Genomic DNA, 24,231 nt, shown 5'->3' with positions numbered 1-24,231 from the left:
TTAATAGAATGATATGAAAGCGTACAGTTCTATCAGTTTCTTTCTACTTATAGTTTATTTTGCATGAAAAGATACAGGGAAAAATCAACTTGTCAATGTACCATATTCTCCCATTATACTCCAACATAGCAGAATATAAAATAAGTTTGTTCATCAATACAATGACGTCAATATTTAACATTCAAATCCCAACAGACAGACAGACGGACAGAGATGCTCCTTACATGGTCGACACACTGAAGTCCAATTTACAAATGCACATTTATTGTCACTGAGGCCTGTTAAGCTGTATCGGTACTGTAGTCGAAGCTGGTCAGTGTGCACCGTTCATAAAAAGTTCTTTGTTTTAGTTGTTTATTGGCCAGTTGAAAGGATGCTTTGTGCAGCACTGGGACAGAATGTGCCTTGTTTCTGTCTACTTGATAGGCTCGGCGGCGGTGGCGGCGGCTACAGCTCCCTCAGGCTTGGCCTTGTTCGATATGGAGTAATGGTAAGACTTCATGGACTCTGAAACCTTCTTGAAGTCAGGACGCTCCTCATGCCTGGTGAGAGAGGAGGGGCCCAAAACAGCCATTTGAAAGGTTGTGATCAAAGGAAGGCAATGCCACAATATATTATGATGTCACAGTGCTGTCTGACGCTGATAGAATCTCAAATACAACACATTATATGGTGCATTGTCTTTTTTTCTCACTGAGGAAAATAATGTCCTTTAGCCGCAGCAGTCAGGCTTTACACCTGGTCATAGTCTCGCATCGCCAGACCTATCTCCACAGTGCTGTGGAGTAAGGTCTGGCAATATGCATTTCATGATACCAATCACAATCGTCTTGAGCGGCGCTAAGCTTCAGATGCTCTGCAAAATGTTTTGGTGTTTAAATTTGCTGATACATGGTGAAAAGTAATTTGCTCTTACCAGCGTATCGCCGTGTGTACTTCGTCCATAGCAAACCCCGCCAATCGGTCCCAAATGTCCCAGTTAGATTGTAAATGCCGTAAACATATTCTAAGTAAGACCTTACAATCATTCCCGAAAGAACCAAGCAGGTCTGCCTTGTTGCACGATCCAAATTCTCTTCAAAACTTGCCATTTTTTTCAGCGTGCGGCTTGCTAGCTCAAAGTTTGTTGTTGTTTCCCAAAGCGAATAGAGTGTGAGAACGGCAACAGACAGAAAGCGGAAGGTGAGGGACGTCAGGCAATTATCCTGGAAATGTACTTCCGTTGATCCAGACTAACATGACAATAGTACAACAACTGCTGCAACAGCTGTTGTGGTTGGCAAGCCCAAGCCTTTTCTGTTGATCATAATATTTTGTTAAATAAACTATATTCCATTGGTGGTTTAAATCAAATCTCTCTAGTAGAGTTCAGGTTGTTTTCAAATCAAGTCCTTTGGTTCATAAAGGTGTCCCACAAGGATTAATATTAGCCTACGCCTCTTAATTAATTTATTATTTGTTCTAAACTCCAAAAAGACATAGTATACATTTCACAAGAGCACGTTCCTGAACTGGGAAAGACTGTTTTCCAGAAGGCTACTATGCTGATCTCTTGTAATAGGGATCTTGATCCCAATAAATATCCAATAAAACTTAACAAACTAAGATGCACAAGTGTCAGTTTCTTACTTGTATGTCCAGCATTCTTTCATCACTGTATACATTCGCTCTGGACATGCTGGCGGACACTCCATGCGGTTCCCATTGTCAATGAAGCGCATCACCTCTGGTCCTTTCATTTTCTAGACAAAATTAGGACACAAAAAGAGCTGTAATTCAAGTTAATATGTACAACTGAAATGTTGATAGATGACTTGGATGATGCTCTGCATACACACTTGTTACCTTGTAAGGTTTCCCTCCGTAGGAAAAGGCCTCCCACATGGTAATACCGAAACTCCACACGTCACTTTTACTGGAGAATTTGTGGAAGTTTATACATTCTGGAGCGTACCACTTTAGAGGCCATTTACCTGCAGTACGAGCCTGTACAACACAACACGTATGACAACAAGCAGCATGTCAATGAAAGGTAGCCTACATTAATATTGATATTTAGAGCCAATATACTGTTGGGGTACTTAAAGGGTAAAGGGCCCTGGGGTGCTTTAAGGATGAGCAAAGGGTTCTGCAAAATGTGTTCATTTCCATTTTTTTTTTAATGCATTTTTTCTCTACATGACATTTACTTTAGCAACATTTTAAATAGAAATAATAGAATGGAATAGATTAGAATAAATAAGCCATACATATTGGCATCACTACATGTAAACAAATTTTACTTTTGAAAAAATGAGAAAAACGTAAGCTAATTAGCATACCTAATTTAACAACAGCACTTAAAATTGTTGTTGCCTTTCTTTTTTGTGATTGAGTCCTATTTTATTTCACTTAATAGTGATGTGAGTTCATGTATGTCACAAGTGTATGATTGGTGGATGTGGACATTGAGGGACGGGTGGGGTTGCCAAGAAAAAAAGAAATCAGTGTAGGGCAAATATTTATCAAACAATGAAAGTCTTGTTGAATTCTACAGTCTAGTGTTCAGTTTTATAATATTTCATTGGAGTCAGGGATTCCTGGGACTTTCTGATCCCTACACTCCCTCCAGATGTACATCAGTAAACCAGTAAAAAGGAAATTAATTGAGTGTTTACTTTAGTTTCAACAGAGCCGGTAACACCTTTATGGGGAGCTTAGTAATTCCCAGAAAAAAGCAATCAGTTTAAGATATGCTGTCTGTTTGTGTTAGCTGCAATGCTAGGAATCTCTTCGCTTCCATCCTTTAGTAGTTCAACATTTGTGTCACTTTGTCATGCAGCGCGACAATCTGATGATGTGCACCTTGTAATAGTTGTCATCTGCTCCGAGGGCCTTGGAGAGCCCAAAGTCACTGATTTTGGCGAACTGTTGGTTGACCAGCAGGACGTTACGAGCTGCTAAGTCTCTGTGCACAAAGTTCTTTTCCTCCAGATACTTCATTCCCATTGACACCTGGTGCATCAGATTGACAATGTTCTCCGTGGTAACAGTATCCCTGTGGGGACAAAAATACTGATCTTCACAAAAATCAGAAGATGATGAAGAATATGGTTTTTTTTTTTTCTTTTAGAAATGGAATTTTTTTCTTATTGAAATCAAGGGTCTGAGGATAAGAGGGTGTTGAATGTTACTGGTTCCAAACCTTGGGGTGCATAAATCTGAGTAGTCAAATATGATTAAAGAGATAAAACGTATTTTGCTACACAAGAATGTGTAGAAAAGTTTGTTTCTTGGGAAACACTGGATACTTTCAACACTTAAGGATCCACAAATGCTTTAAGTCAAACTATCTGAGAAGGGAAAATCCCTTTTTGAACTCCTCATTACGTAAAGTAATGTCCAGAGAGGGGTCAAAAGTAGACACTGCTATATTTTAAGGGGTCACATGCAAAATTAAATAAATAAAGATTGTGATTTGGGGCTATATAAAAAAAGACTTGAATTACAGTATAGGGTACTTTCCTTATCAAGTATGATATAAATTACATGGAGCAACTGTACCAAAATCCATACTGATGATGTTTATTCCTAAATTATCATATGCCTATGCTTCACTTACTTATTTGTGGAGAGGAACTTGTTGAGAGGTCCGGCAGAGGCCATCTCCATGACCAGCATCAGATTCTCAGCCTTGCACAGTCCCAGCATGCGGACGATGAAGGGGTTGCTCAGCTGGTGCATGATCTCTGCCTCCCTCATCATCTCCTCCTGCACCAGCTTCTCGTTGTCACTCTTCAGCACTTTAATGGCCACATCGACATGGCCCCTGAGAGAAGACAAACATAACATTTTGGATGGCCATCTGAACTTTAAAGATGGTATATATGTGCTTACAAAACCATGTGGCATCTGGATGGGCACTGGGTTCAGTAGTGAAACTTTTATACAGCTGTCGTTTGATAATGTTTCAGTCCTCACGAATCAGTCTTGAGGGTTCCTTTCTTGACGCAGCCAAAGTTCCCAGAGCCGAGCTCCACTTCATCGATCAGCAGCTGAGTCCTCTGGATGTTGAACTTCCTCACTTCATTCGGGTTGTGGTACGGGTTGAATACACTGGAGTCCATCGGCAGAACCTCACGGTCTGTAGGCACGTCTGGCTTTAAACCTGACGGTGCTAAAGGTGCAAACCACACAGTAAGATTGCAATTGTTGACAGGTTTTTATGTGCTGTACATGCTAAACAGCTGTTAGTATCTTTTTTTTTTTTATTATTTAAACTATTTATATTGTTTTCTTGGAAACACTGCTTTCAAAAGTGTGTGTGATTGTGTGAGTTTGGAAATGCTGCTGCAGTAACTGTAAAAGGATTGCAGGCAGTGGTGGAAAGTACTTAAGTACATTTTTAAGGTACTTAACTTGAGCATTTCCATTTTATGTTACTTAATACTTCTACTGCACTACATTTTAGCGACAAATATTGTAGTTTTTTCCACTACATTTATCTGACAGGCCAAAGTTACTAGTTATTTTTCAGATTAAGATTTTACACACAAAGTATATGATCAGTATACAAAATATGGCGCCATTGTTACAAATTAAACTACCCAACACATATATAAACTTTCCCTCCACCTGCTGATACATGAATGCAACCATAATAATAATAATTTAATATTAATATAGGCCTACTGTGATATTATGTACTTTTACTTTGGATACTTTAAGTACATTTTGCTGATAACACATATACTTTTACTTGAGTACGATTTTGAATGCAGGACTTTTACTTTTACAACAGGACTGTTGTATCGGTATGTTTACTAAAGTAAAAGGTCTGAATACTTCTTATACTACTGATTGTATCATTGTTTGTGTTTTGTACTGTTTTGTTTATACTTCCTTATTCAGATTTTGATTTTATTTTAAAGGTCTATCTAGGGACAGGCATTGCAAACTTGCTATACAATCTGTGGTATGTGATGTTGGTTTATATACAGATTCCCTCAAACTTATTTTGCTGCAAGTGCATATAACAGAGCAGCTAAATATGTGTGTTTACAGTAATGTTGCAGTATAACTGTATGCGTAGTATAAGGGGTTTTAGCTGGTTGTACTTCAGGTGACTGACCTCGAGGTGGCGGTGTGTATCCATTTGTGCCGGGCCGCCTCTGAAAGAGTAACATTCCATTAAAATAAATCTCAGATAAAGAAACATATGCTGACTTAAACAGTGCAGGATGTTGTCAGTACTCACTGTTGCAGGAAGACTGGGTGTCTCTGAAAGATTATAAAACAGATTACATTTAGGCCAATATCAACAATTTCAGTAGTAGGTGTAACAATGAACAAGGCTGTATGTTACAAATAACCCACAAACATTAACTGGAAACTCAGTGAGTTTTGCAGGTATTACATAATGTTGACATGACTGAGAAAAGGAAATAAGATGTTCAGTAGACCTACTTCCAGCAGTTTTTCCGTTAACGCACACCTCCCCGAGAATAGTCACCAGGCCATCAGCTTTCATCTTCAGGTACTCAACCAGCTGGAGAGATTAAGATAACATTTCATTTTATTTTTATTTCATTCTGAAAATGTCCTTAGCTGCAACATAATCACTAGATAATGAACAAGGTATGACCGACCTGCCAGATCGTGTCAAACTTTGTTCCCTCTGGCATTGAGTATTTCCCTGATTTATCTTGGAGGATCTGGTAGTGATACACTGTTTTCCCGTACACCACAGAGAGAGCAAAAGTACCCGACTCCTCTCTGTCTCTCACTCTAAGAAACAAACAACAGTGTTGCTTAAAACCTGCATAAAGACCTTTGACCTTTGGTTGACAAAGAAAAAGACAAGAGGTGCAAAAACATCACCATGAGCAACTTACAGAAACTTTCCATCCGGTTGTGCTCCAGAGTAAAGCCGCCTCTCACCTTCCTGCCGGGCTATTTTACCGTGATACCAGGGCATTTTCTCATGGGCCGTGGTGGCGATCAGTTTCTCTAGCTGAGGAGCTTGACTGATGATGGCCTGCTCCATTGCTTCTCCCTGAGCAGAAAAAATAGACATGCAGAATGCACACATTGAGACACAAATTCATTCAGCAATGTCTGTAAAAGTGTTTGCCACTGGACACCTGGTATCCTGCAGAGATATTAATACAGCACTCTAAAAGAGGTGCACATCACATGTAAAAGTAGGCTATTACTAGCAAATTGTAGTTAAAGTAAGTATATGCAGAGAAATGGCTCTTGTGACTGATATACTATGATAAATGATTATCAGATCACTAATACTGACGCATCGATGCATAAAGAGCATTTTACTGTTGGTTTATATGCAGCTATGTTTAACTACGTTATATGATGTTAAGTAGTTTAGTCCAGTGGTTCCCAATTTAGGGGTCAGCCATTCTCCAGTGGGTCACAAAATAAATAAGAGGGGTCATGAGATGATTAATAAGTTAGGAAAGAAGAAAAAAACTGTTCTCCATCCATCTTCGTACGCTTATCCGGGGTCAGGTCGCCGGGGGCAGGACTGGGAGATCCCGAGGCGTTCCCCGGCCAGGTTGGAGATATAATCCCTCCACCTAGTCCTGGGTCTTCCCCGAGGCCTCCTCCCAGCTGGACGTGCCTGGAACACCTCCCTAGGTAGGCGCCCAGGGGGCATCCTTACCAGATGCCCGAACCACCTCAACTGGCTCCTTTCGACGCAAAGGAGCAGCGGCTCTACTCGGCTCCTCACAGATGACTGAGCTTCTCACTCTATGTCTAAGGGAGACGCCAGCCACCCTCCTGAGGAACCCCATTTTTTTTTTTACTTTTATTTAATCCTTGCCTTTTTTGGGAAATACTGGATAATGTAACATATGTGGGCCTAAAACTGTAATTCAAATCAAATGATATAAGAAGTGTACAGGGGGTATGTCTATGGGGCCACAAGCAAAAGTAACAAGTTGGAAACCATTGGTTTAATCTTTTGCAGTGCATTGTGTTTAATACATTTTTCTTATGTTTCTTATGTGCTAAATTTTAATGTGTACAATGTACCTACATTATTAACTATGCATATTTATTTATTTATTACTCTGTGTTACCTCCAACTGTGCAATATGTAATTTATATTCATCTGCACCTTATTCATCTGTATATCTGTGTTTATCTGTTTTATCTGTGTCTGTTTATATAAGAGTGTTTATTGTGTAAATATGTTTGTTTTATTACTATTATTATTATAACTAATTCTATTTTTTCTATTTCTTATACTTTATGGCCCCCAGCCAGCAAACGGAGTGAGTGGCTGCAGTTCGACGAGGATGTGTCCAATATCATCCAAGCCACAGCCAAAGGAGATGCTGACAGCCAACTCCAAACGATGACTACCATCATCTTCAGCTATGCCTCAGAAAGATTTGGTCAGGTAGAGAAGGGAAAAACCAAGCCCACCTCCTACACCATGAACCGCCGGGCTACCAGGATACATCACCTGCGTCAGGAGATTCGCACCCTCAAGAAACAGTACAAGAAAGCTACTGCTGAGGAGAGGCAACCAATAGCAGAGCTGCACAACATCCTGCGGAAGAAGCTGATGATCATCCGCAGAGCAGAGTGGCACCGGAGACAGGGAAGAGAGAGAGTCAGGAAGCGAGCGGCCTTCATCGCCAATCCCTTCGGCTTCACAAAACAATTGCTTGGGGACAAGCGCAGTGGCAGGCTTGAGTGCTCAAAAGAAGAAGTGAATCGCTTCCTCCAGGATACAGTGAGCGATTCAATGAGAGAGCAACAGCTGGAGCCCAACAAAGCCCTCATCAGCTCCGCTCCCCCAACAACAGAGTTCAACCTGAGGGAGCCAAGTTTGAGGGATGTTGAGGAGATCATCAAGGCAGCTCGCTCGGCATCTACTCCAGGCCCCAGTGGAGTACCTTATTTGGTCTACAAGCGCTGCCCAGAGCTTCTCCGGCACCTGTGGAAGATCTTGAAGGTGATTTGGCGAAGAGGAAGAGTTGCTGACCAGTGGAGATGGGCCGAGGGAGTGTGGCTCCCCAAAGAGGAGAACTCAAAAACATCAACCAGTTTCGAACTATTTCACTATTGAGTGTTGAAGGGAAGGTGTTTTTCAGCATCATGTCACGAAGACTGACAGAGTTTCTCCTCAAGAACAACTACATCGACCGAACTTGGACAAGAACTTGGAGTTTGGCTCACCAAGGTTGACAAGTCCGGTCTGCCTGGTAGATTTAAAGCCTGGATCTATCTATGCAGTCCCAATGACAACAGTTGAGTCCCTAGAAAGGAAGATCAGTGGCTTTCTTCAGAAGTCGCTGGGCCTTCCACGCAGTCTTACCAGCGCTGCACTGGGACAAGTAACATCCTGCAGCTGCCCTTCAGCAGCCTCACTGAAGAATTCATGGTGGTACACACCAGAGAAGTCCTACAGTACAGGGATTCCAGGGACTGTAAGGTGTCATCAGCCGGCATTGAGGTGAGGACGGGAAGGAAATGGAAGGCTGGGAAAGCAGTGGAGGTGGCAGAGTCACGCCTCAGACAAAAGGCATTGGTGGCCACCGTGGCGACAGGCAGAGTGGGTTTGGGTTATTTCCCAAAGACGCTGGTCAGCCAGGCTCGTGGCAAAGAAAGACACCATCTACTCCAGGAAGAGATTTGAGCAGGCGTGGAGGAAGAACGAGTGAGCAGGGCTGTGGGACTCCGGCAGCAGGGGGCGTGGACAAGGTGGGAGAGTACACTGCAGCGTAGGATCACTTGGGCAAACATCTTACAGGCAGATTTCCATCGGGTCTGTTTCCTGGTACAAGCTGTCTACGATGCCCTGCCAAGTCCAGCTAACCTCCATGTCTGGGGGAAGAGCGAGACACCTTCCTTTTTGACACCTTCCACCTTTGCTCTGGAAAAGGCTCTTTAGAACATCTCCTCAGCAGTTGCCCGAAGGCTCTGGCTGATGGTCGCTATCGTTGGCGCCACAACCAGGTGCTTAAGGCAATTGCTGAGAGCTTAGCCTCAGCCATCAACACCAGCAAACACCATCATGCTCCAAAGAAGGCAGTTCCCTTCATCAAAGCTGGAGAGATACCAGAGCCGGGTACGCTCACAATTAAAAACAGGCCTCCTCCACAAAGCCTCTGACTGGCTGCTGTAGGTCGACCTGGAAAAACAGCTGAGGTTCCCTCAGCATATTGCAACAACAAGACTCCGTCCAGACATCATAGTTACCTCCGAGGCTTCAAAACATCTGATCATGCTGGAACTTACGGTGCCCTGGGAAGAGCGTATTGAGAAAGCCAATGAGAGGAAACGCGCTAAGTACCAGGAACTGGTGGAGGAGTGCAGGGAGAGAGGCTGGAAAACCTTCTATGAGCCTATAGAAGTCGGCTGCAGAGACTTTGCAGGACGTTCACTTTGCAAAGTCCTCAGTCGTTTGGGCGTGACAGGGACGGCCAAGAAGAGGGCCATTCAATCCGCAAGTGAAGCCGCAGAGAAGGCCACAAGGTGGCTTTGGATTAAGAGGGCTGATCCGTGGACTTATCCGTGGACTGCTACTGGGATGCAAGTCGGGGCTTGATCAACCCCGGCTGGGTCGCCTGGGCGAGGGTGTATGATGTTGCGAGACCCGAAACACCCAATGATCCCAGGATACATCACTGAGGATGCGTCCCAGTGCATCCATAAGATGTTTCTTGCATAGTTATGTATATTGTTTCTCCTATGTCTACTTAATGTGTATTTGTGTTATTCTGATGTGTGTAATTTTTTTTCTTTTGAGCTGCTGTAGCACAGGAATTTCCCCAGTGTGGGATTAATAAAGTCTATTTTATCTTATCTCTTATCTTATATCTGTCAAATGAATGTAGTGTAGTAAGAGTAAAAAGTACAACATTTCCCTTTGAAATATATGGAGTGGAAGTAGAAAGTAAGATAAATGGTATCACAAAAGTGTGCTAAAGTATAGTACTTGAGTACATGTACTGTTAGTTTCCAACACTGCTGAGAGAGAGGGCCATTATGACTTTTCTGGCTCCTTTTGGTCCCTGCTGAGTCCACATACATCTGGAGCCAGTTTGGCTGTTTAGCTGAAGCCCACCAGTGATAAAAGGCTACTGGTCTCAGTGTGTGACTGTCTGCAGCAGGAGACAAATCATAAAACTACAGGATTTTGGATTGAAGTCTTTTGGACCTTGAACTGAGTATACAAAGACACAAAAATGTGCACTTTGCAAAATCACATGGATGTTCTGCTTATTTTGTCTGTGTGTGTGTGTGTGTGTGTGTGTGTGTGTGTGTGTGTGTGTGTATTTTAAAAAATATTTCAGTAACTGTGACTGTTTTCTCTGTAAGGGTCGTTGATGGCCGGCATCAAGAACCCTTCACTAACTGTCAAGCCATTAAATCTGTATGGAAATGAACACCTCTGCTGCAGTGTTAAATTCGTTAATGATCATACGACACAACACCGTCTCTCGCTCTCTCTCTCTCTCTCTCTCTCTCTCTCTCTCTCTCTGCACTCACACACACACACACACACACACACACACACACACACACACACACACACACACACACACAGTCAGCTTCTGGTGATTGATTAACGCAGATATCTGCGATTAGCTCTCATAACGGGCCGGGTGGGTAGCACACTGCACCGTGAGTCCATGAGGCCAATGTCTGATTACTCCACATTGTCATTGTGATATTTTGTGATTACATTCTGAATCTGCAACGTTCTCTGTCAGGTAAATCAGTAAGTTAGTAGTAGGCTATACAGGGGAGTTGCATATGAAGTGGTTTGGGGTCCTTCTGTAAGTAATTTTGGGGTACAATTTGGTTTTGATGAATTCTACAAGCAGCAATACCACAGGCCAAGCAATCGGCCCGTTCCAAACAGGCACATTTTCAACGGGCACTGTACTAGTTCATCCATTGTTCCATAGGCACATTCTGTTTACTAATCTGATATCATTTTAAAAGGCTAACTGAGAAAACATTGCTTTTGCAAACGCTTTTGCAATTATGTAAGCACATAATGTAATCTGAAAACTGCTGCCCTGGTTAAAAAACAATGCAACTGATCTCAGCTGGTATTCTGTCTATAATGGAGTGGAATGGAAATTGACCCCAAACTTTTGACCGGTAGTGTAAATCTCAGTGGTCGTAAGATGATTAATACGAGAGGGAAGAAGAAAAAACAAAATCCAGCTACACTATTTTTTTCATATTTTAAACTTTTAGAAACTTTGTGAAATATTGGATTATATGATCTCTTGTTAACTTCTCAGTTATCATTGGAAACAGTTATTCAAATAGAAACTTTGTGAGAATAGTAGAGGGAAAATGTATCTTTGGTGCACAGCTAACAGCACATAGATATCTTAAATATGACAAGTTAAATGATTGTTTAATCTTTATCAATGTGTTGTATTTTGTAAGTTTATTATAAGTTTTATGTAAAATCTTAATCTGGTCAGTAACTACATCTGTCAAATGAATGGAGTAAAGAGTAAAATGTTTGACTCTGTAATGTAGTGGGGAATACACACAGAGCTACATAAAAGTAAGTAAAGTAAACTAAAGTACATGTACCTCAAAATAGTATGTAAGTACAGTACTTCAGTAAATCTAATTACAGTAGTTACATCCCACCACTGGAACCTTTAATTACTAAATGCTAATTATCCCTAATTCACTTATCTCTTGCATTTACATATTCAATTATACTACAACTTATTTTAACTTCTTGAAAAGTAGGAACTCATTCACTTTTAGAGTCTACAAACTTAAGGCCATTAAAGGTAACTGTTCCACAGTACCCAACAGCCTCAGCAGAGCCTCAGCAGAGCTTCAGCAGAGCCTCACCTCCAAGTTCCAGGTCTGCTTCACGTACTCCCTCAGCATGTTTTCTCTCAGGTTGTCGAAGACGCCGGGACGTATCGGTGTATCCGGGGAGCGGTGACAGGGTTTCTTAAGGATGCACACCAGCCCATCAGGGTCTTTGCTGTAAAACTCACAGAGCTCTGCAGGTCCACAGTGAGGCTTCCCTCCTGTGATGCTGTAAGTCCCATTAAGCTGCTTCTCTATGGAGTAATGGTGAAACTCCAGGTTCCACACAACAGACAGGACGTAGCCTCCCAGACTGCGGAGACACTGTCGCAGCAAGAAGAGCCCGTCGGCCATCCCGGCCAGCTTCAGGTGCTGCTCGGCATCTGAGCGACTGATGCTGCCGTAGAAGAAAGGCAGGTCGGCCGCCGGGTCGATGGACATGGTGAGACCTGGGAGAGATGGGCTGGATTTTGGCTTGGAGTCCTGGGTGTAGATGGTGGAAATTAACTAGAAAGATAGAAAGGGAAAACATTTAAGCAATGCCTGCATTTAAAAAAAAGGCTGAATGTTTTTAGGAATATGCTGGTTCAAATGCCCAATGTGTGACTTGTACACTCACAGTATGTGACCTCTGACCTTTAAACTTTTTAGCTCTTAGTTGTGGAAATACAATTTGAAAATGGACAACATTCAATGCTACAAGTTTTTTACAAAAAGCAAAAGACACATCATCCTGAGAACCTCACCTCCTCTTCTTCTCTTAACTATGTTACTAACTAAGAGAAAGTATGTTTTTTCAGGACTTTCAGCTCTGTGATGTGCCCTATGTCTGGGTGAGATATTTAGCAAAAGGTAAGCACCCACAGGTTGTGACTGCATGAAGCTTGCAGACTAACGGGTGACAAAAGCCACAACAGGAAGTTGCAGTCCGCCCTCAAAGCCTCCTTTCTCCAGCATCTTGTTCTTCCGTTAAACAGGTGCTTTTTGATTCTAGATAATTCCTTCTGCTTTAGAGACTCAAGTTTGTAAGTTTTCCTTTATGGAAGGAAAACTGTAAAGGGGAATTTTACCCCACTCTATTGTTAAAACAACTACAATGTGATGTGTCTGGTAGGATTCTGATTTAGAGCTTCTGTATAAGTGTCTGAAGACATAAAGATGAGATTAAAATTAGGCAGGTTTTGACTGCAGTGTGGAACAGTTATGTGATAGCAGGCGAAAAAAATGTCAAAACAGAAATTGACAGAGTTCACAATGCGTCAGCTCACACCACAAAGAGAGGAGATCATCTGAATATGTAGAAGTGCTTGTAATAAGGATTGAGATAAACTAAAAAGAAATAAGAGAAAAAGGTTAAAGCTTAAACCATTTCTACCGTAGTGTGTTGGAAATTTATCAACCACTTATGCTAACTTTGACATGATAGATTTAATCTCCATCAGTTTCCGGTCTAGGTGTGAATGGAAAGTGTGTTGATATGGGAGGTTTTCATCTTTATTGAAGTTAAAGGTCTAAGAGATTCCCTGTTGTGCTGAAATAATTAGTAGTTTAATTGAATAGTTACAGAAAATCAATCAACTATTTAACTTAACTTAAGATTAAGTATTTTGATAATTGATTTATCGTTTAAGTCATTTGTATATATATATATATATATATATATATATATGAATGCAAAAGCTCACACTCACATTTATTTAATGGAACCTAAAGAGTTTGACATTTGTACATCTGTAAGAGCCAAATTACTTTTTTAGATTAACACTTCCTGTTGTAACAGAAAAAAAGAAGAAAAAAAACATTAAGTGAGTGAAAACCTCAGCTTCCTGGCTACATACATGCCCACATCCACAGTGGACAGCCAAGCAGAAAAACACAGTTGCCACAAGACAGAAAACCCACCACAACAAAGACCTCCAGACCCGACTATGTGGACAAATGGATAGCTCACACGTCTACAGACAAGCTGTGACATCACAAGAATGCTTCATAAACTACACCTACACCTTTTTGTATGGTGTAAAGTCAAATCACTTCAGTTTGTTGTTTAATTGATTATTAACAGAAAATTGACTATTTAAATTAACTCAAGATGAACTATCTTGATAATTGATTAGTCGTTTAAATCATTTATAAAGCCAACATTTGCTGATTCCAACTTCTAAAATGTGATAATTTGCTCATTTCTGGGTTTTTTTTTTTTTTTTTATGATTATAAATGGAATATCTCTCAGTTTTAGACTGTTGGTTGGACAAAACAATCAATGTGAAGACATCAGCTTTAGCTCCAGGACTGTGACCTGGCTTTTTCAACTATTGTTTGAACTTCACTAAACAATTAATTGACAACAGTATTCAATAATGAAAATAATCAAATACTTATTTTCCACCCTAATTTCCTGTACAACATGGATATTCTGTTGAGACTACAGGTAGGCTATACAGAGACGTAAATAATTCCCTTTACTCTGTTTTCCATGGTTTTTCTTTTATTTATATTCCCAGTAAGCACAAAGCAAGACTGATTTGTAGTGATACAATTTCTAAATTCATCACCGACTTCAACGATATTAGGTGAACAATCTTAAACTGAAAGAGAAAGTAAACTTGATAAACCAACAAACTCCTAACACACCACGACAAGAATATTAGCCTCACTGCTGTAATTTAGGACACGACCAAACTCACCAAAACATTGACAGTTTTCCAACGAGACATAAAAACTTCTAAAAACTTCCAACTATGACAAAATTCAGGTCTTTGCTCAGCTCGTGTTCTTTTCAAAATATGATTTTTATGGTTTTTCTTCTTTACTTGCATGTTATGAACCACAAAAGCAAAAGGTGTAGAGAGATGAGGTGAAATATTGACAGCTTTGAACCCATAGTGTTGTGTCCTGTCTTTCTACTGAGCCTGCAACTGTTTTCATCAAAAGATACTTTAAAAGACAGAAACTAGCTGAATGTAATGTAAAAGAGTAATAGTGAGCCAGTGAGCAGTGGAAAAAGTCCTGAGTCACTCTGTTTTCAACAAGCGGAGGACATATAGTCAGTGACACACGCCAAAATCTACAGGGCTGAGTGTTTGTTTTTTTATGGCATGATTTATGTAATATCATTTAAAAAAAAAAAAAAATCGTGTTTGTCATCTGGTCAAACTTTTACATTTTTGTAAAGAAGTGACGTGTTCCAGGTTGATCAATCTTGATGTCATTGATGGAGAGGTTTTGTGAAGCATGAAGAACTAAGTGAAACCAAACACAAGAGCTAATATATTCATTCTGATTGATCCTAATAATGAAGAACAGTACAAGTTCAGGCATACAACTTTCTTACCCAGTAAAATATTGTGAGCTAAACATTGGGGTGCCCAGCATTCATAATTATACTCAGTAAACATAACTATAAGCAAACATAAGTAAAAGCTACCAAATATAGGCCTACTTAAAGTATAACAAGACTAAAATTCTGCAGCCATGCTAGCAGCTATGGGAGACTGTCCTTTGGTACAGCTGTGTTTCTACCTAAAAGCTAACATCATCATGCTAACATGCTCACAATCACAATTCTAACATGTTGATGTTTAGCAGGTATAATGTCAACCATGCCAGTTTAGTGTGTTAGCATGCTAACATTTAATAATTGAGTCAGTCCTGTTACGCAGCAAAAATTCCGGCCTCATAACTGTATGAAAAAAATATGTTTTTTCATGTGTTTTGCCCTGTGCAAGAATAGTGACATGTTTAACTGTCAGGAAAACATATTGGCCGATCTCAGGCACTCAAATAATAATCCTTAGTATTGGTCTAAAGACCAGGGTGGAAAATTTGAGCTAAGTTAGTTTTGCAGCTATTTTGTCCTAAACAATAAAATATTGGATAGAGTCAAATGTGTAGGCTACTAGAAAATTTCAGGAAGCCAAAATTTGTGCCAATCTATCCTGTAGATGTTGATACATCTGACTGATAATACTGAAACCCTAGACCTGCTGATGGCACTAGAAAAAGAAGAAAAAAATCAGGGGATCCCCAAATTCAGCAGGATTCATCCTCTGGGAATCATTAATGTATGTAAAAAATGTCATGGCAATCCATCCAATAGTTGTAGAAATATCAGTCTGGACCAAAGTGGTGGACTGACTGACCAACAGACATTGTCATTCATAGAGCCACTAAGCTTGACTACAAATCCTTAAAAAACATGTGTATTTATGTACAGGATCATTAACCCCATTAAATTAGAAACACTACAGAGAATATGTATACTCTGTGTTTCTCTATTTACTATAAAATGACACTCAAACATCTCAAAAATGGCCAGACTTCATTAGCATGCTAACGTTAATGTCACGCTGATAGGTCAAGTAGGAGTAATGTAAATAGTGACCTCTTTATGTAAAGAGTAAAAACACAAAATGCAAAGCCCCCCTATAGCGTTGAGACTTATTCGAACTCTTTTACCTTCATGAATTATATGTAAATACCACCATGAGGTCAGTGATTTTATTTGCTTCTTTAACTACTAAAAGCTGTTTTCTGTAGATTACGTTGTTCATATTAAATCAACAGCATTCCCATGATAACTATTCAGCTATTAAAGTTATTTTAGGTCATGATTATTTTGGTTGCGCTATCAGGAAGTTAGCTTGTTGTTATGTAACTCAGAGCATTCCTCCATACGTACATCAGCGTTTAAGACTGTGTAAGCATCCTTCAACAGATAATGAGTCATTTAAACCCTCATACATGAAATGATTTTCCACAAACTGCCCTTTGTTTTGGTGATGATTTAAAAACAAGTAAAGACGTGGGCGGACTTGGATAATAGGCTCATCTGCATATTAGATCAGGGGCCGAAATGCCCCAAACTGAAGCACATCTTCCTGCATCAATGGAAACAATTGTCATTCAAATAAATGGTTTGCATGTGTTTCTTTGTCATGATTCCGAACCAAAATGAGCCTGTTGAGATTCAAAATCGCATTCGAAAAAATTGCAATTCTCTCTAAATACTTTATCTTACAAACAAAAAATAACACAAGCACCTCAGCAGTTGTTTCATTTCTGTCAGTAAAAAAACACACACAAAGCAAGCTGTCACTGAAACCTCATTATAATGAGGCTTTTGTGTCAATTGTGGTTTAATCTGAAACAAAATATAATGTTAAAATTGGCTGTAAACACTCACACTTAAACTGTGAATTAACAAGCACATTTTGTACATAAAACCCTCTTTCTGCTGTCCAGACCAATGTCGTCAGACTGCGGCTGGAACATTTTGCAGATATGCTTCAGTCCAGGACCAAAAATACATCCAGTAATTTCAAGAAAAGTTACAAGCGATAAAGGACACACACAGACCTCTTTACCCATTTTTGGTTTTCTATTCCAAGGCACAATGAAAGCAGTTATTTATATTTTTGCACATGTAATCTCTATTTTTATAATCCAGCGCAACCATGCCTTAACCAGACTATGGTGCACACACATTTTCATACTGTTTTACAGCTCAGATAGAGCAATTTAAATACAAAAACACCCATTTAAACTGGAGATTATTTGCTTTAAACTCAAAAGATAAATAAGATTATAAATATCATAGATTATTGTAGGTTTACAGACTTAATTACTGTGAGGATCATTGATATAAAAATGTTAAAACACACTTTTAACACCGTAAAGTAGGTTTTTGTTGATATATTTCATCATTTCAATAAATCTTTTCCTCAGGCCTAGTCTTCACCTTATCATATTGTCACCTACCATATCATCTTTTAGTTTTTTTACATAGAAAATATATGTAATCCAACAATATAAAGTATGGCTGCTGTTAAATCCGATATAACAATAAAACCTACTTACAGTATGTGTCACTGCTTCACCGCTGAATAGAGCGATGTTGTTGCTTCAGAGACAAAGATATATCTGTCTATCTGACAGCAGTTTAAGGTGCTATGAACAAGTGGGGGTTAGCGACAATGACACACATGCACACACACACACACACACACACATACACAAATGCAATGCATACACGGGCCTCTGAATCCAGTTTGTTGCCTATCACGTTCTTATGATCTCTTTAAATCTTGATTGAACTATTACAAACTGTAGAATACTGTGTCCAAATATACCATCCTGATTGCCTCAACATTAAAGGAATAGTTTGACATTTTGGGAAATATATTTATTCACTTTCTTGCTGAGCGTTAGATGAGGAGATCGATACCACTCTCATGTCTTTGTGTTACATATGAAGAGAAGGAGGAGACGGTTGACATTTACATAACCTTCAAAGTTCACTAATTTACACGCTATATCTCGTTTGTTTTATCTATATAAAAACATCTAAAGAAAAAGTGTAAAATGACAAGTTGTGGCTTCACAGGGGAGTTGCTGGACTATTTCTTGGACGTGCTTGTAGATGGATTTTATTTCACCTTTTACAGAACCAAGATCAAGTCTTTGTGTAAAGCTAAGCTAACAGGCAGCTGACTGTAGCTTCCGATTTAAAGGAATAGCTTGACAATTGGGGTTATACGCTTATTCGCTTTTGTGCAGAGTTAGACATGAAGATCGATACCACTCTCATATCTGTATGTTAAATATAAGGCTAAAGCTGGTTATCTTAGCTTAGCATAAAGACTGGAAACAAGGGGAAACAGCTAGCCTGGCTCTGTCCAACGGTAACAAAATCGGCCTACTAGCTGCGCTAACGCTCAGTAATTACCATAACAATTTATATCACATTTGGTTAATGAAATAGTTCAACATTTTGGGAATTACACTTATTCGACGTCTTGCTATATGAAGCTACAGATGTCAGCCAATTAGCTCAGCTTAGCATAAAGACTAGAAGCAGCTTCCAGTCTTTGTGCTAAGCTAACCGGCTGCTACCTGTCCCCTTATTTAACATTTAAATATGTGTGCGGTACAAAATTTCATATCTAACTGTCCACCAGAAAGTGAGTAGGCTATGTGTATTTCCCCAAATGTCAAACTATTCCTTTAAATATGAAGCTAAGGCCAGAAAGTGGTCAGTTTAGCATACAGAGTGGCAACAGGAGGAAACAGCCAGGCTCTGAATTACAAAATATACGTTTTTACACTTTAATTTTTGTTCTTAAGCTAAATCTTGTTGTTGTTTTATTTAACTTAAGTGAGCTTGTGGTACACTGTGATGCTAAAATACTTGTATGTGCCCTCATCTCTATGTGAAGTGTGTTTTCCTTCTTTCTTTTTTTATTACAGAATAACCATTATGACACGTACACACTATACTAGTGCACCTGTGCAATAACCACAGTACACACACACACACGCGCGCACAAACACACACACACACACACACACACACACACACACACACACACACACACACACACACACACACACACACACACACACACACACACTGACTGCAGCTGCTTCCTTGGAGTCGCACATCAGGCAGCCAATCAGCAAGCCCCCTCTGAATCAAGTCGGACAACCACAGACAAAACAAAACCGGACAGGAAAATGTGTGCCTTCAAAATAAAAGCAGCCCTTGTAATCTAAATTTAAGTGGTGGGTTTTCAATTAGACCTTGATCTTGAATGGGTCAACAAAGGATCTGTGTTTAAAAGCCTCATTTGATCTGGTAGTCCAAGTGGACTGCTCTTAGTACGCTGTCCACTTGTGATAGGAGTACTCACAACAGATCTTTAAACGATGTCAATACAGTGACACATGTACAAACATATTTGTTAGGATTCAGACTGAAGTTCTAGAAACATTATGGCTTAAAAGTATATGTGGGAAATAATGTGTATGTTTTTAATATGGATTGTATGTGTCTCCCTTTTACTCTAACTTTGAATCATGACGACAGAGCATTTAGAAAAAAATTGTTACCTAGAAAAAAAACATTTGCCTCCAACTGTTCACCTTAATTTTACCACTGACAGAAGAGACCCTTCCAGGTTGTCTGATGTCTTGCGGTTTGCCTTACCATCTAAGTATTAACATAATATTGTGAAACTTAACATTGATATAGGAAAAGTAATACCACACTTAAAAGGGGGTAAAACATGTCTTTATTAAAACATTTTGGTAACATCTCAGTGTTGCAATTACTTAATTCACTCAGGTCAGTATCGCAGAAGAACATTGAACATGGTAATGTTGTTTGGTAATAGTTTCAGTATATTCTGTATCTTGACTCCTGGCATATGCAAAGCCACATCCATGGTGCAAAGAAAAAATAAATAGCCAAACCAGATTGGGTGGTGTGTGGTGTTGCTGTTGAAATAAATAAACAAAAACCCTAAGAACTGCACTTGCACTATAATTGAAGACATGGGGCTATTTTACACATATCCATGGTGATACACACATAAAGGTTTTTAAATAAATAAGTTAATACATGTAATAGCTTACTTGTAGCCTATAAAAAGTGCACAGAGTTGGGCAGCAAAACGCACATTAACAATCAGGATAGTTAGAGATTGGATTGTACTTCAAGATGAAACATCCGTGGAGGTCTTAATCAAGTCATGTCACTAAACCGGAACATTAACCCTCAATTTAGCTCATTTTACCCAAAACCTTTTGCAGATATGACTATTATTTTTGCAAATCGTAACCGGAAGTTTGATAATCTGAGTGTGGGTGACTCGACATCAAACTGTGCCCTCACTAGTTCTGGAAGTGGAAGAAGTTGAGTCTCCTCAGTCATCCGCCGGCGCCGCCTCTTCTCCGCTCGCTGCGGAGGACAGAGGACAGAATCACAGCGGAATCTTCTGCAAGGGGACACGGGGAAGGTAAGTCAGCGAGCTCGGCCACACTCACACATGTTTTCATGCAAAAGTCTGGAGAAAAACGGTCATGACATGATGCTGCCAGGAGGCTGCTCTGAACTCTAATACGCTAATTTCTCCAGAAATATTTCTGCATACTTTGAATGTCGCTCTTGTTTAGTCTTTTAGTTTTTTCGTTGTGGTATCAGAGGGTCATGATATGGCCCTTTATGGATTTAATGTTGTAAATGTATTTGTATAGTATTCCTCTTAAAATCTATGTTTGAATTGGCTCTTCTCCTCAAGAGCTCGTAGTTATGGCTGGGATCTCCTCATTGGCTGATGACAAGGCAGTCAGTGTGCGTGTGTGTGCGTGTGTGTGCAGACATCAGGTACATAAAGTGAAGAGTGGCCTTGATTCGTTCACCGGCTGGGGGAGCAACATGTATCTTCCCATTGATGCAAAACTACTGCAGTAATTCTGCAACTACTATTATTCTATAAGGTTTATAACATATTTTAGGGATTGATGAATTATAACTCCAGAATGTTACAGCTAACTTTTAGATTCTCTGAAGTAACACAGATGATCTAAGTAGTTTTAGGACTTGTGTGCACATGGATGCAAATATGTGGTCCCTCAATGAACAGCAGGTTTATTTCTTTTTGTCAACATAATTGCATTATTTGTGCACCATGTTGGTAGAATTAACATATGCTCTTATTCAAGATACTATAATTTTTGTCATGTAGCCTTGTTTTAGTTTGCATATGATGGCAACAGACATATTAGTTTAGTTTCTCAGGTTTTGGATATACCATCAACCAAACCACACACAAATACATACATGCACATTAGAGATGCCTAGTCCAACTTTTTATTCCTATACCTCAACTAAACAATGTGATACTGTGTGTGATTTCCCCCAAATTTAAATTCTGTAAACCTCTAAACTCATTGTGATAAACTTTATGTAAGGAAAGATGAGGCCAGGCGTTACTGTGACACTAAAACTGGCAGCCAACCAGGCTTTTATGAATGCTGATAACTATTAGCGTAAACACTGAATTTGTTTTAACAAAGAAACCGTATTGAATATTGATCGGTCACATCATGGTTGCTACCTTTATTGAGGTCAGTTATGGCGGCAATACTGAAATCCCAAATTGCATTGTTGCATCCGTACCTTTTCGCCAACACACACACACACACACACACACACACACACACACACACACACACACACACACACACACAGGCCTTCTTTTGCACTACATTAATGCTATGTCTTGATGGGATAGGTAAAGAAGATAAGAGCTGAAACAATAAGTTGATTAATCAATGTTGATTAAAAGAAAACTGTCAGCTATTTTGACATTAAGCAAAAAAAGCCAACCATTAATGGTTCATCTTCACAAACGTGAGTATTTGCTGCGTTTCTTTGTCTCATGTGAGTGACTTAACTGAGTATATTGTTGGTGTTTTGGACTCTTGGCAGTCGTAAAGAAGCTGTGCAGAAATTAATATGATAAAAGACAGAAAGAGAAAACCTTCCACTACCATCTGTGCTGTGTTCCCAGTGCTGCTGGCTGACTCACTTCGTGTCGAGTCAGCTCTCTCTCTCACTAAATATTGTTTCAGACTCGAGAGGCACATTTTCAGAGTTAGGGGAGCACATCCGAGGTTCTCTGGCCTGTTTATGTTCCCACTTTTCATCTGCACACTGTTTATTTGGGGAAATTGAGAAAGGAATGCCTGCCTCTTTCTCTTTCTGTCTTTGTACCAGACAGAGAGAATGAGAATTTAGTCTGAGAAATATTCCCCAGTTCTTTGTATTATTTCTATCACCTGTTCAGGGTTTTATGTGGAGATCTGCGTGAAGCTAGACTTATTAATATACTTATAATTGCTGCTGAGGCAGACTGAAACGCTGCATCTGACTTGTGACATTCGTCTTAATCGGCTATTTGATCCCACAGCCTCATGGTCTTATTAGAAATAAGAAGCCACACTGCCGGTTGAATGAAATAATAAACTGAGCCTAAAACTGATTCATGAACTACTCCCTGATCAAAGTGGAAACACTCTGTATATGTGTGTGAGTGAGTGGGGGGAGTGCTAGACTTGAAGCTAAGCTGAGGGACACTTAGCATCTGTTCGCTCCACACAGACTACTTTGAGCCGGTCATATGGCTTTGATTAGTGTGCTAGTTTTCGGATAGCTCCACTCTCCCTGGCAACAGTTAAAGACAAGGACAGCATAGTTAGCTCTAGTCTTAAAAAGAAAAAAAACTCACTGTACATACATCCCTTACACATATGAAAAGCACCAGTAACTAGTGGATGACAAGATGGAAGAGATGAAGAGGATTGCAAATTTGGCCCACCCTTATATTCCCACCTAATTATCCCAAGCGGTCCAAATTTTCTCTCTCTTGTTAACAACGACCCCTTTCTTCTCCCCTTTTCTCTTTTGCAAATTGTGATTGCGTTGGAAATTGTGTGGCCTGTCTGCAGCTCGGACCACTTTTTCTCTTGGCCGTGATTGCAGCAATATGCTCGATATTTGTAGCTAATCCAAGCAAAACACAGAGCTGAGAGTCGACGTATGTGCTCGCTTGGCCTGCTGACAAACATACGTTTTTTATTTTGCTCAAAAGTGATACAGCCCACAGGGAAAGTTTTGCACAACAGACCACGGAAGATGTACGACACCATCACCTCTGCAAGACAGCTTTCTCTTAATTTAGCTGCATTTCTTTGCAGTTTATAATGGAGCAATAATTTACCACGAACGCAGTGCATGCGTGTTGTTGTGGGGATCTTTTGAAGCCCTCCACAAATCTCTTTAAGCAGCTTTACTTAAAAAAAACACACCAAGGGACAGCACTGGGGGGTCCGGTCTCCCCCTCTTTCTCTTGTTTAAATTAACAAAGTTAAAACGAGTTAGTGGTAATGAAAAGCACTTGATATCAAGCTGCAAGTTTAATAACCCACAATAAATTGAGAGCGTGAGCAGAAGAAGTAATGAAAATGGAGGGGAGTTTGGCTTGTGCAGGAAATGACTGGGAGAAAGCCTGAGGGAGGGGAAGGGAGAAAGACTTTCAGTTGTTCCATGTATGAGGGAAGCTGCAACAGTACAAATACCCCTTAGTGTTTTTAAGCAAGCTCTCCTTTTACTGTACCTTCCCTTTGCTGTTTGAAATGAAAAAAGAGGCACATTAGGGCTCTTTTCAACTCATTCCTCCACACTCAATTCAGGGTATTAACACTCAAGAATAATTCTCCCAGCTGGCTCGAACAGCTTACACTCTGCTGTCTCTCTTTCATTCCCCTCGGGCTTTGCGCTCGTTTTTTCCCTCCTCTTTTCAGGAGGCAACTTGTTCCCCCTGCTCTCGTCACCAAAAGGTTTCCCATCTGCTTCCGATTACCTTTGGCTGCAGTTGGTTAGCCGCCAGCCATCTGGGCCAGTGTGGCGTCTCCGCTCGCTCTTCTCTCCCCAGACGGCACTGATGGAGGGGAGGCTGGGACAAGAGTAAACTGGGTGGGCAGACTTTACTGGAGAATAGCAAGGGTTGGGTTTATTTTAGCTGACACTGCAATCCATAGCCAGGAAACTCAAGTCAAAGAGAAGGGCACCC

At 40.1% G+C, this 24,231-nt stretch overlaps 2 protein-coding genes across 5 annotated transcripts in view; one reads left to right on the top strand and one right to left on the bottom strand.

Annotated features, from left to right (window-relative positions):
- Positions 1 to 36: 36 nt before the first annotated feature.
- Positions 37 to 17,777, bottom strand: zap70 (zeta chain of T cell receptor associated protein kinase 70). 3 transcript variants are annotated; one of them, XM_078258607.1, is made up of 13 exons: positions 17,675 to 17,777; positions 11,851 to 12,321; positions 5,874 to 6,034; positions 5,628 to 5,766; positions 5,446 to 5,527; positions 5,237 to 5,259; positions 5,111 to 5,150; positions 3,961 to 4,156; positions 3,602 to 3,808; positions 2,845 to 3,037; positions 1,846 to 1,986; positions 1,630 to 1,742; positions 37 to 542 (listed from the first exon to the last, which is right to left on the bottom strand). In XM_078258607.1, the coding sequence occupies exons 2-13, from the start codon at positions 12,253 to 12,255 to the stop codon at positions 416 to 418; spliced, it is 1,827 nt and encodes a 608-aa protein (XP_078114733.1). In that variant the 5' UTR covers positions 12,256 to 12,321; positions 17,675 to 17,777; the 3' UTR covers positions 37 to 415. The 3 variants fall into 3 exon arrangements, with proteins under 3 accessions (XP_078114733.1, XP_078114735.1, XP_078114736.1); XM_078258609.1 differs by lacking the exon at positions 17,675 to 17,777 and adding an exon at positions 12,561 to 12,655; XM_078258610.1 differs by lacking the exon at positions 17,675 to 17,777 and adding an exon at positions 12,434 to 12,528.
- Positions 17,778 to 20,501: 2,724 nt separating this feature from the next.
- Positions 20,502 to 24,231, top strand: part of adamts10 (ADAM metallopeptidase with thrombospondin type 1 motif, 10) — a 60,137-nt gene continuing 56,407 nt past the window's right edge. For both annotated transcript variants that reach the window (XM_078258606.1, XM_078258605.1), the window contains exon 1: positions 20,502 to 20,613. The gene's annotated coding sequence lies outside the window, so the exon portion shown is untranslated. The remainder of the gene's footprint in view (positions 20,614 to 24,231) is intronic.

Source organism: Sander vitreus, chromosome 9, assembly GCF_031162955.1.
Source record: "Sander vitreus isolate 19-12246 chromosome 9, sanVit1, whole genome shotgun sequence".
Classification (NCBI taxonomy): domain Eukaryota; kingdom Metazoa; phylum Chordata; class Actinopteri; order Perciformes; family Percidae; genus Sander; species Sander vitreus.
This window is presented reverse-complemented; position numbering and strand designations above follow the sequence as displayed.

Excerpts from the sequence above, each read along its gene's own strand:
- zap70 (XM_078258607.1), bottom strand. The coding sequence starts at position 12,255 with ATGTCCATCGACCCGGCGGCCGACCTGCCTTTCTTCTACGGCAGCATC. Across the intron at positions 5,260-5,445 it reads TAACGGAAAAACTGCTGGAA|AGACACCCAGTCTTCCTGCA; the intron begins GTAGGTCTACTG and ends ATAATCTTTCAG. Across the intron at positions 1,743-1,845 it reads ACGGAGGGAAACCTTACAAG|AAAATGAAAGGACCAGAGGT; the intron begins GTAACAAGTGTG and ends AATTTTGTCTAG.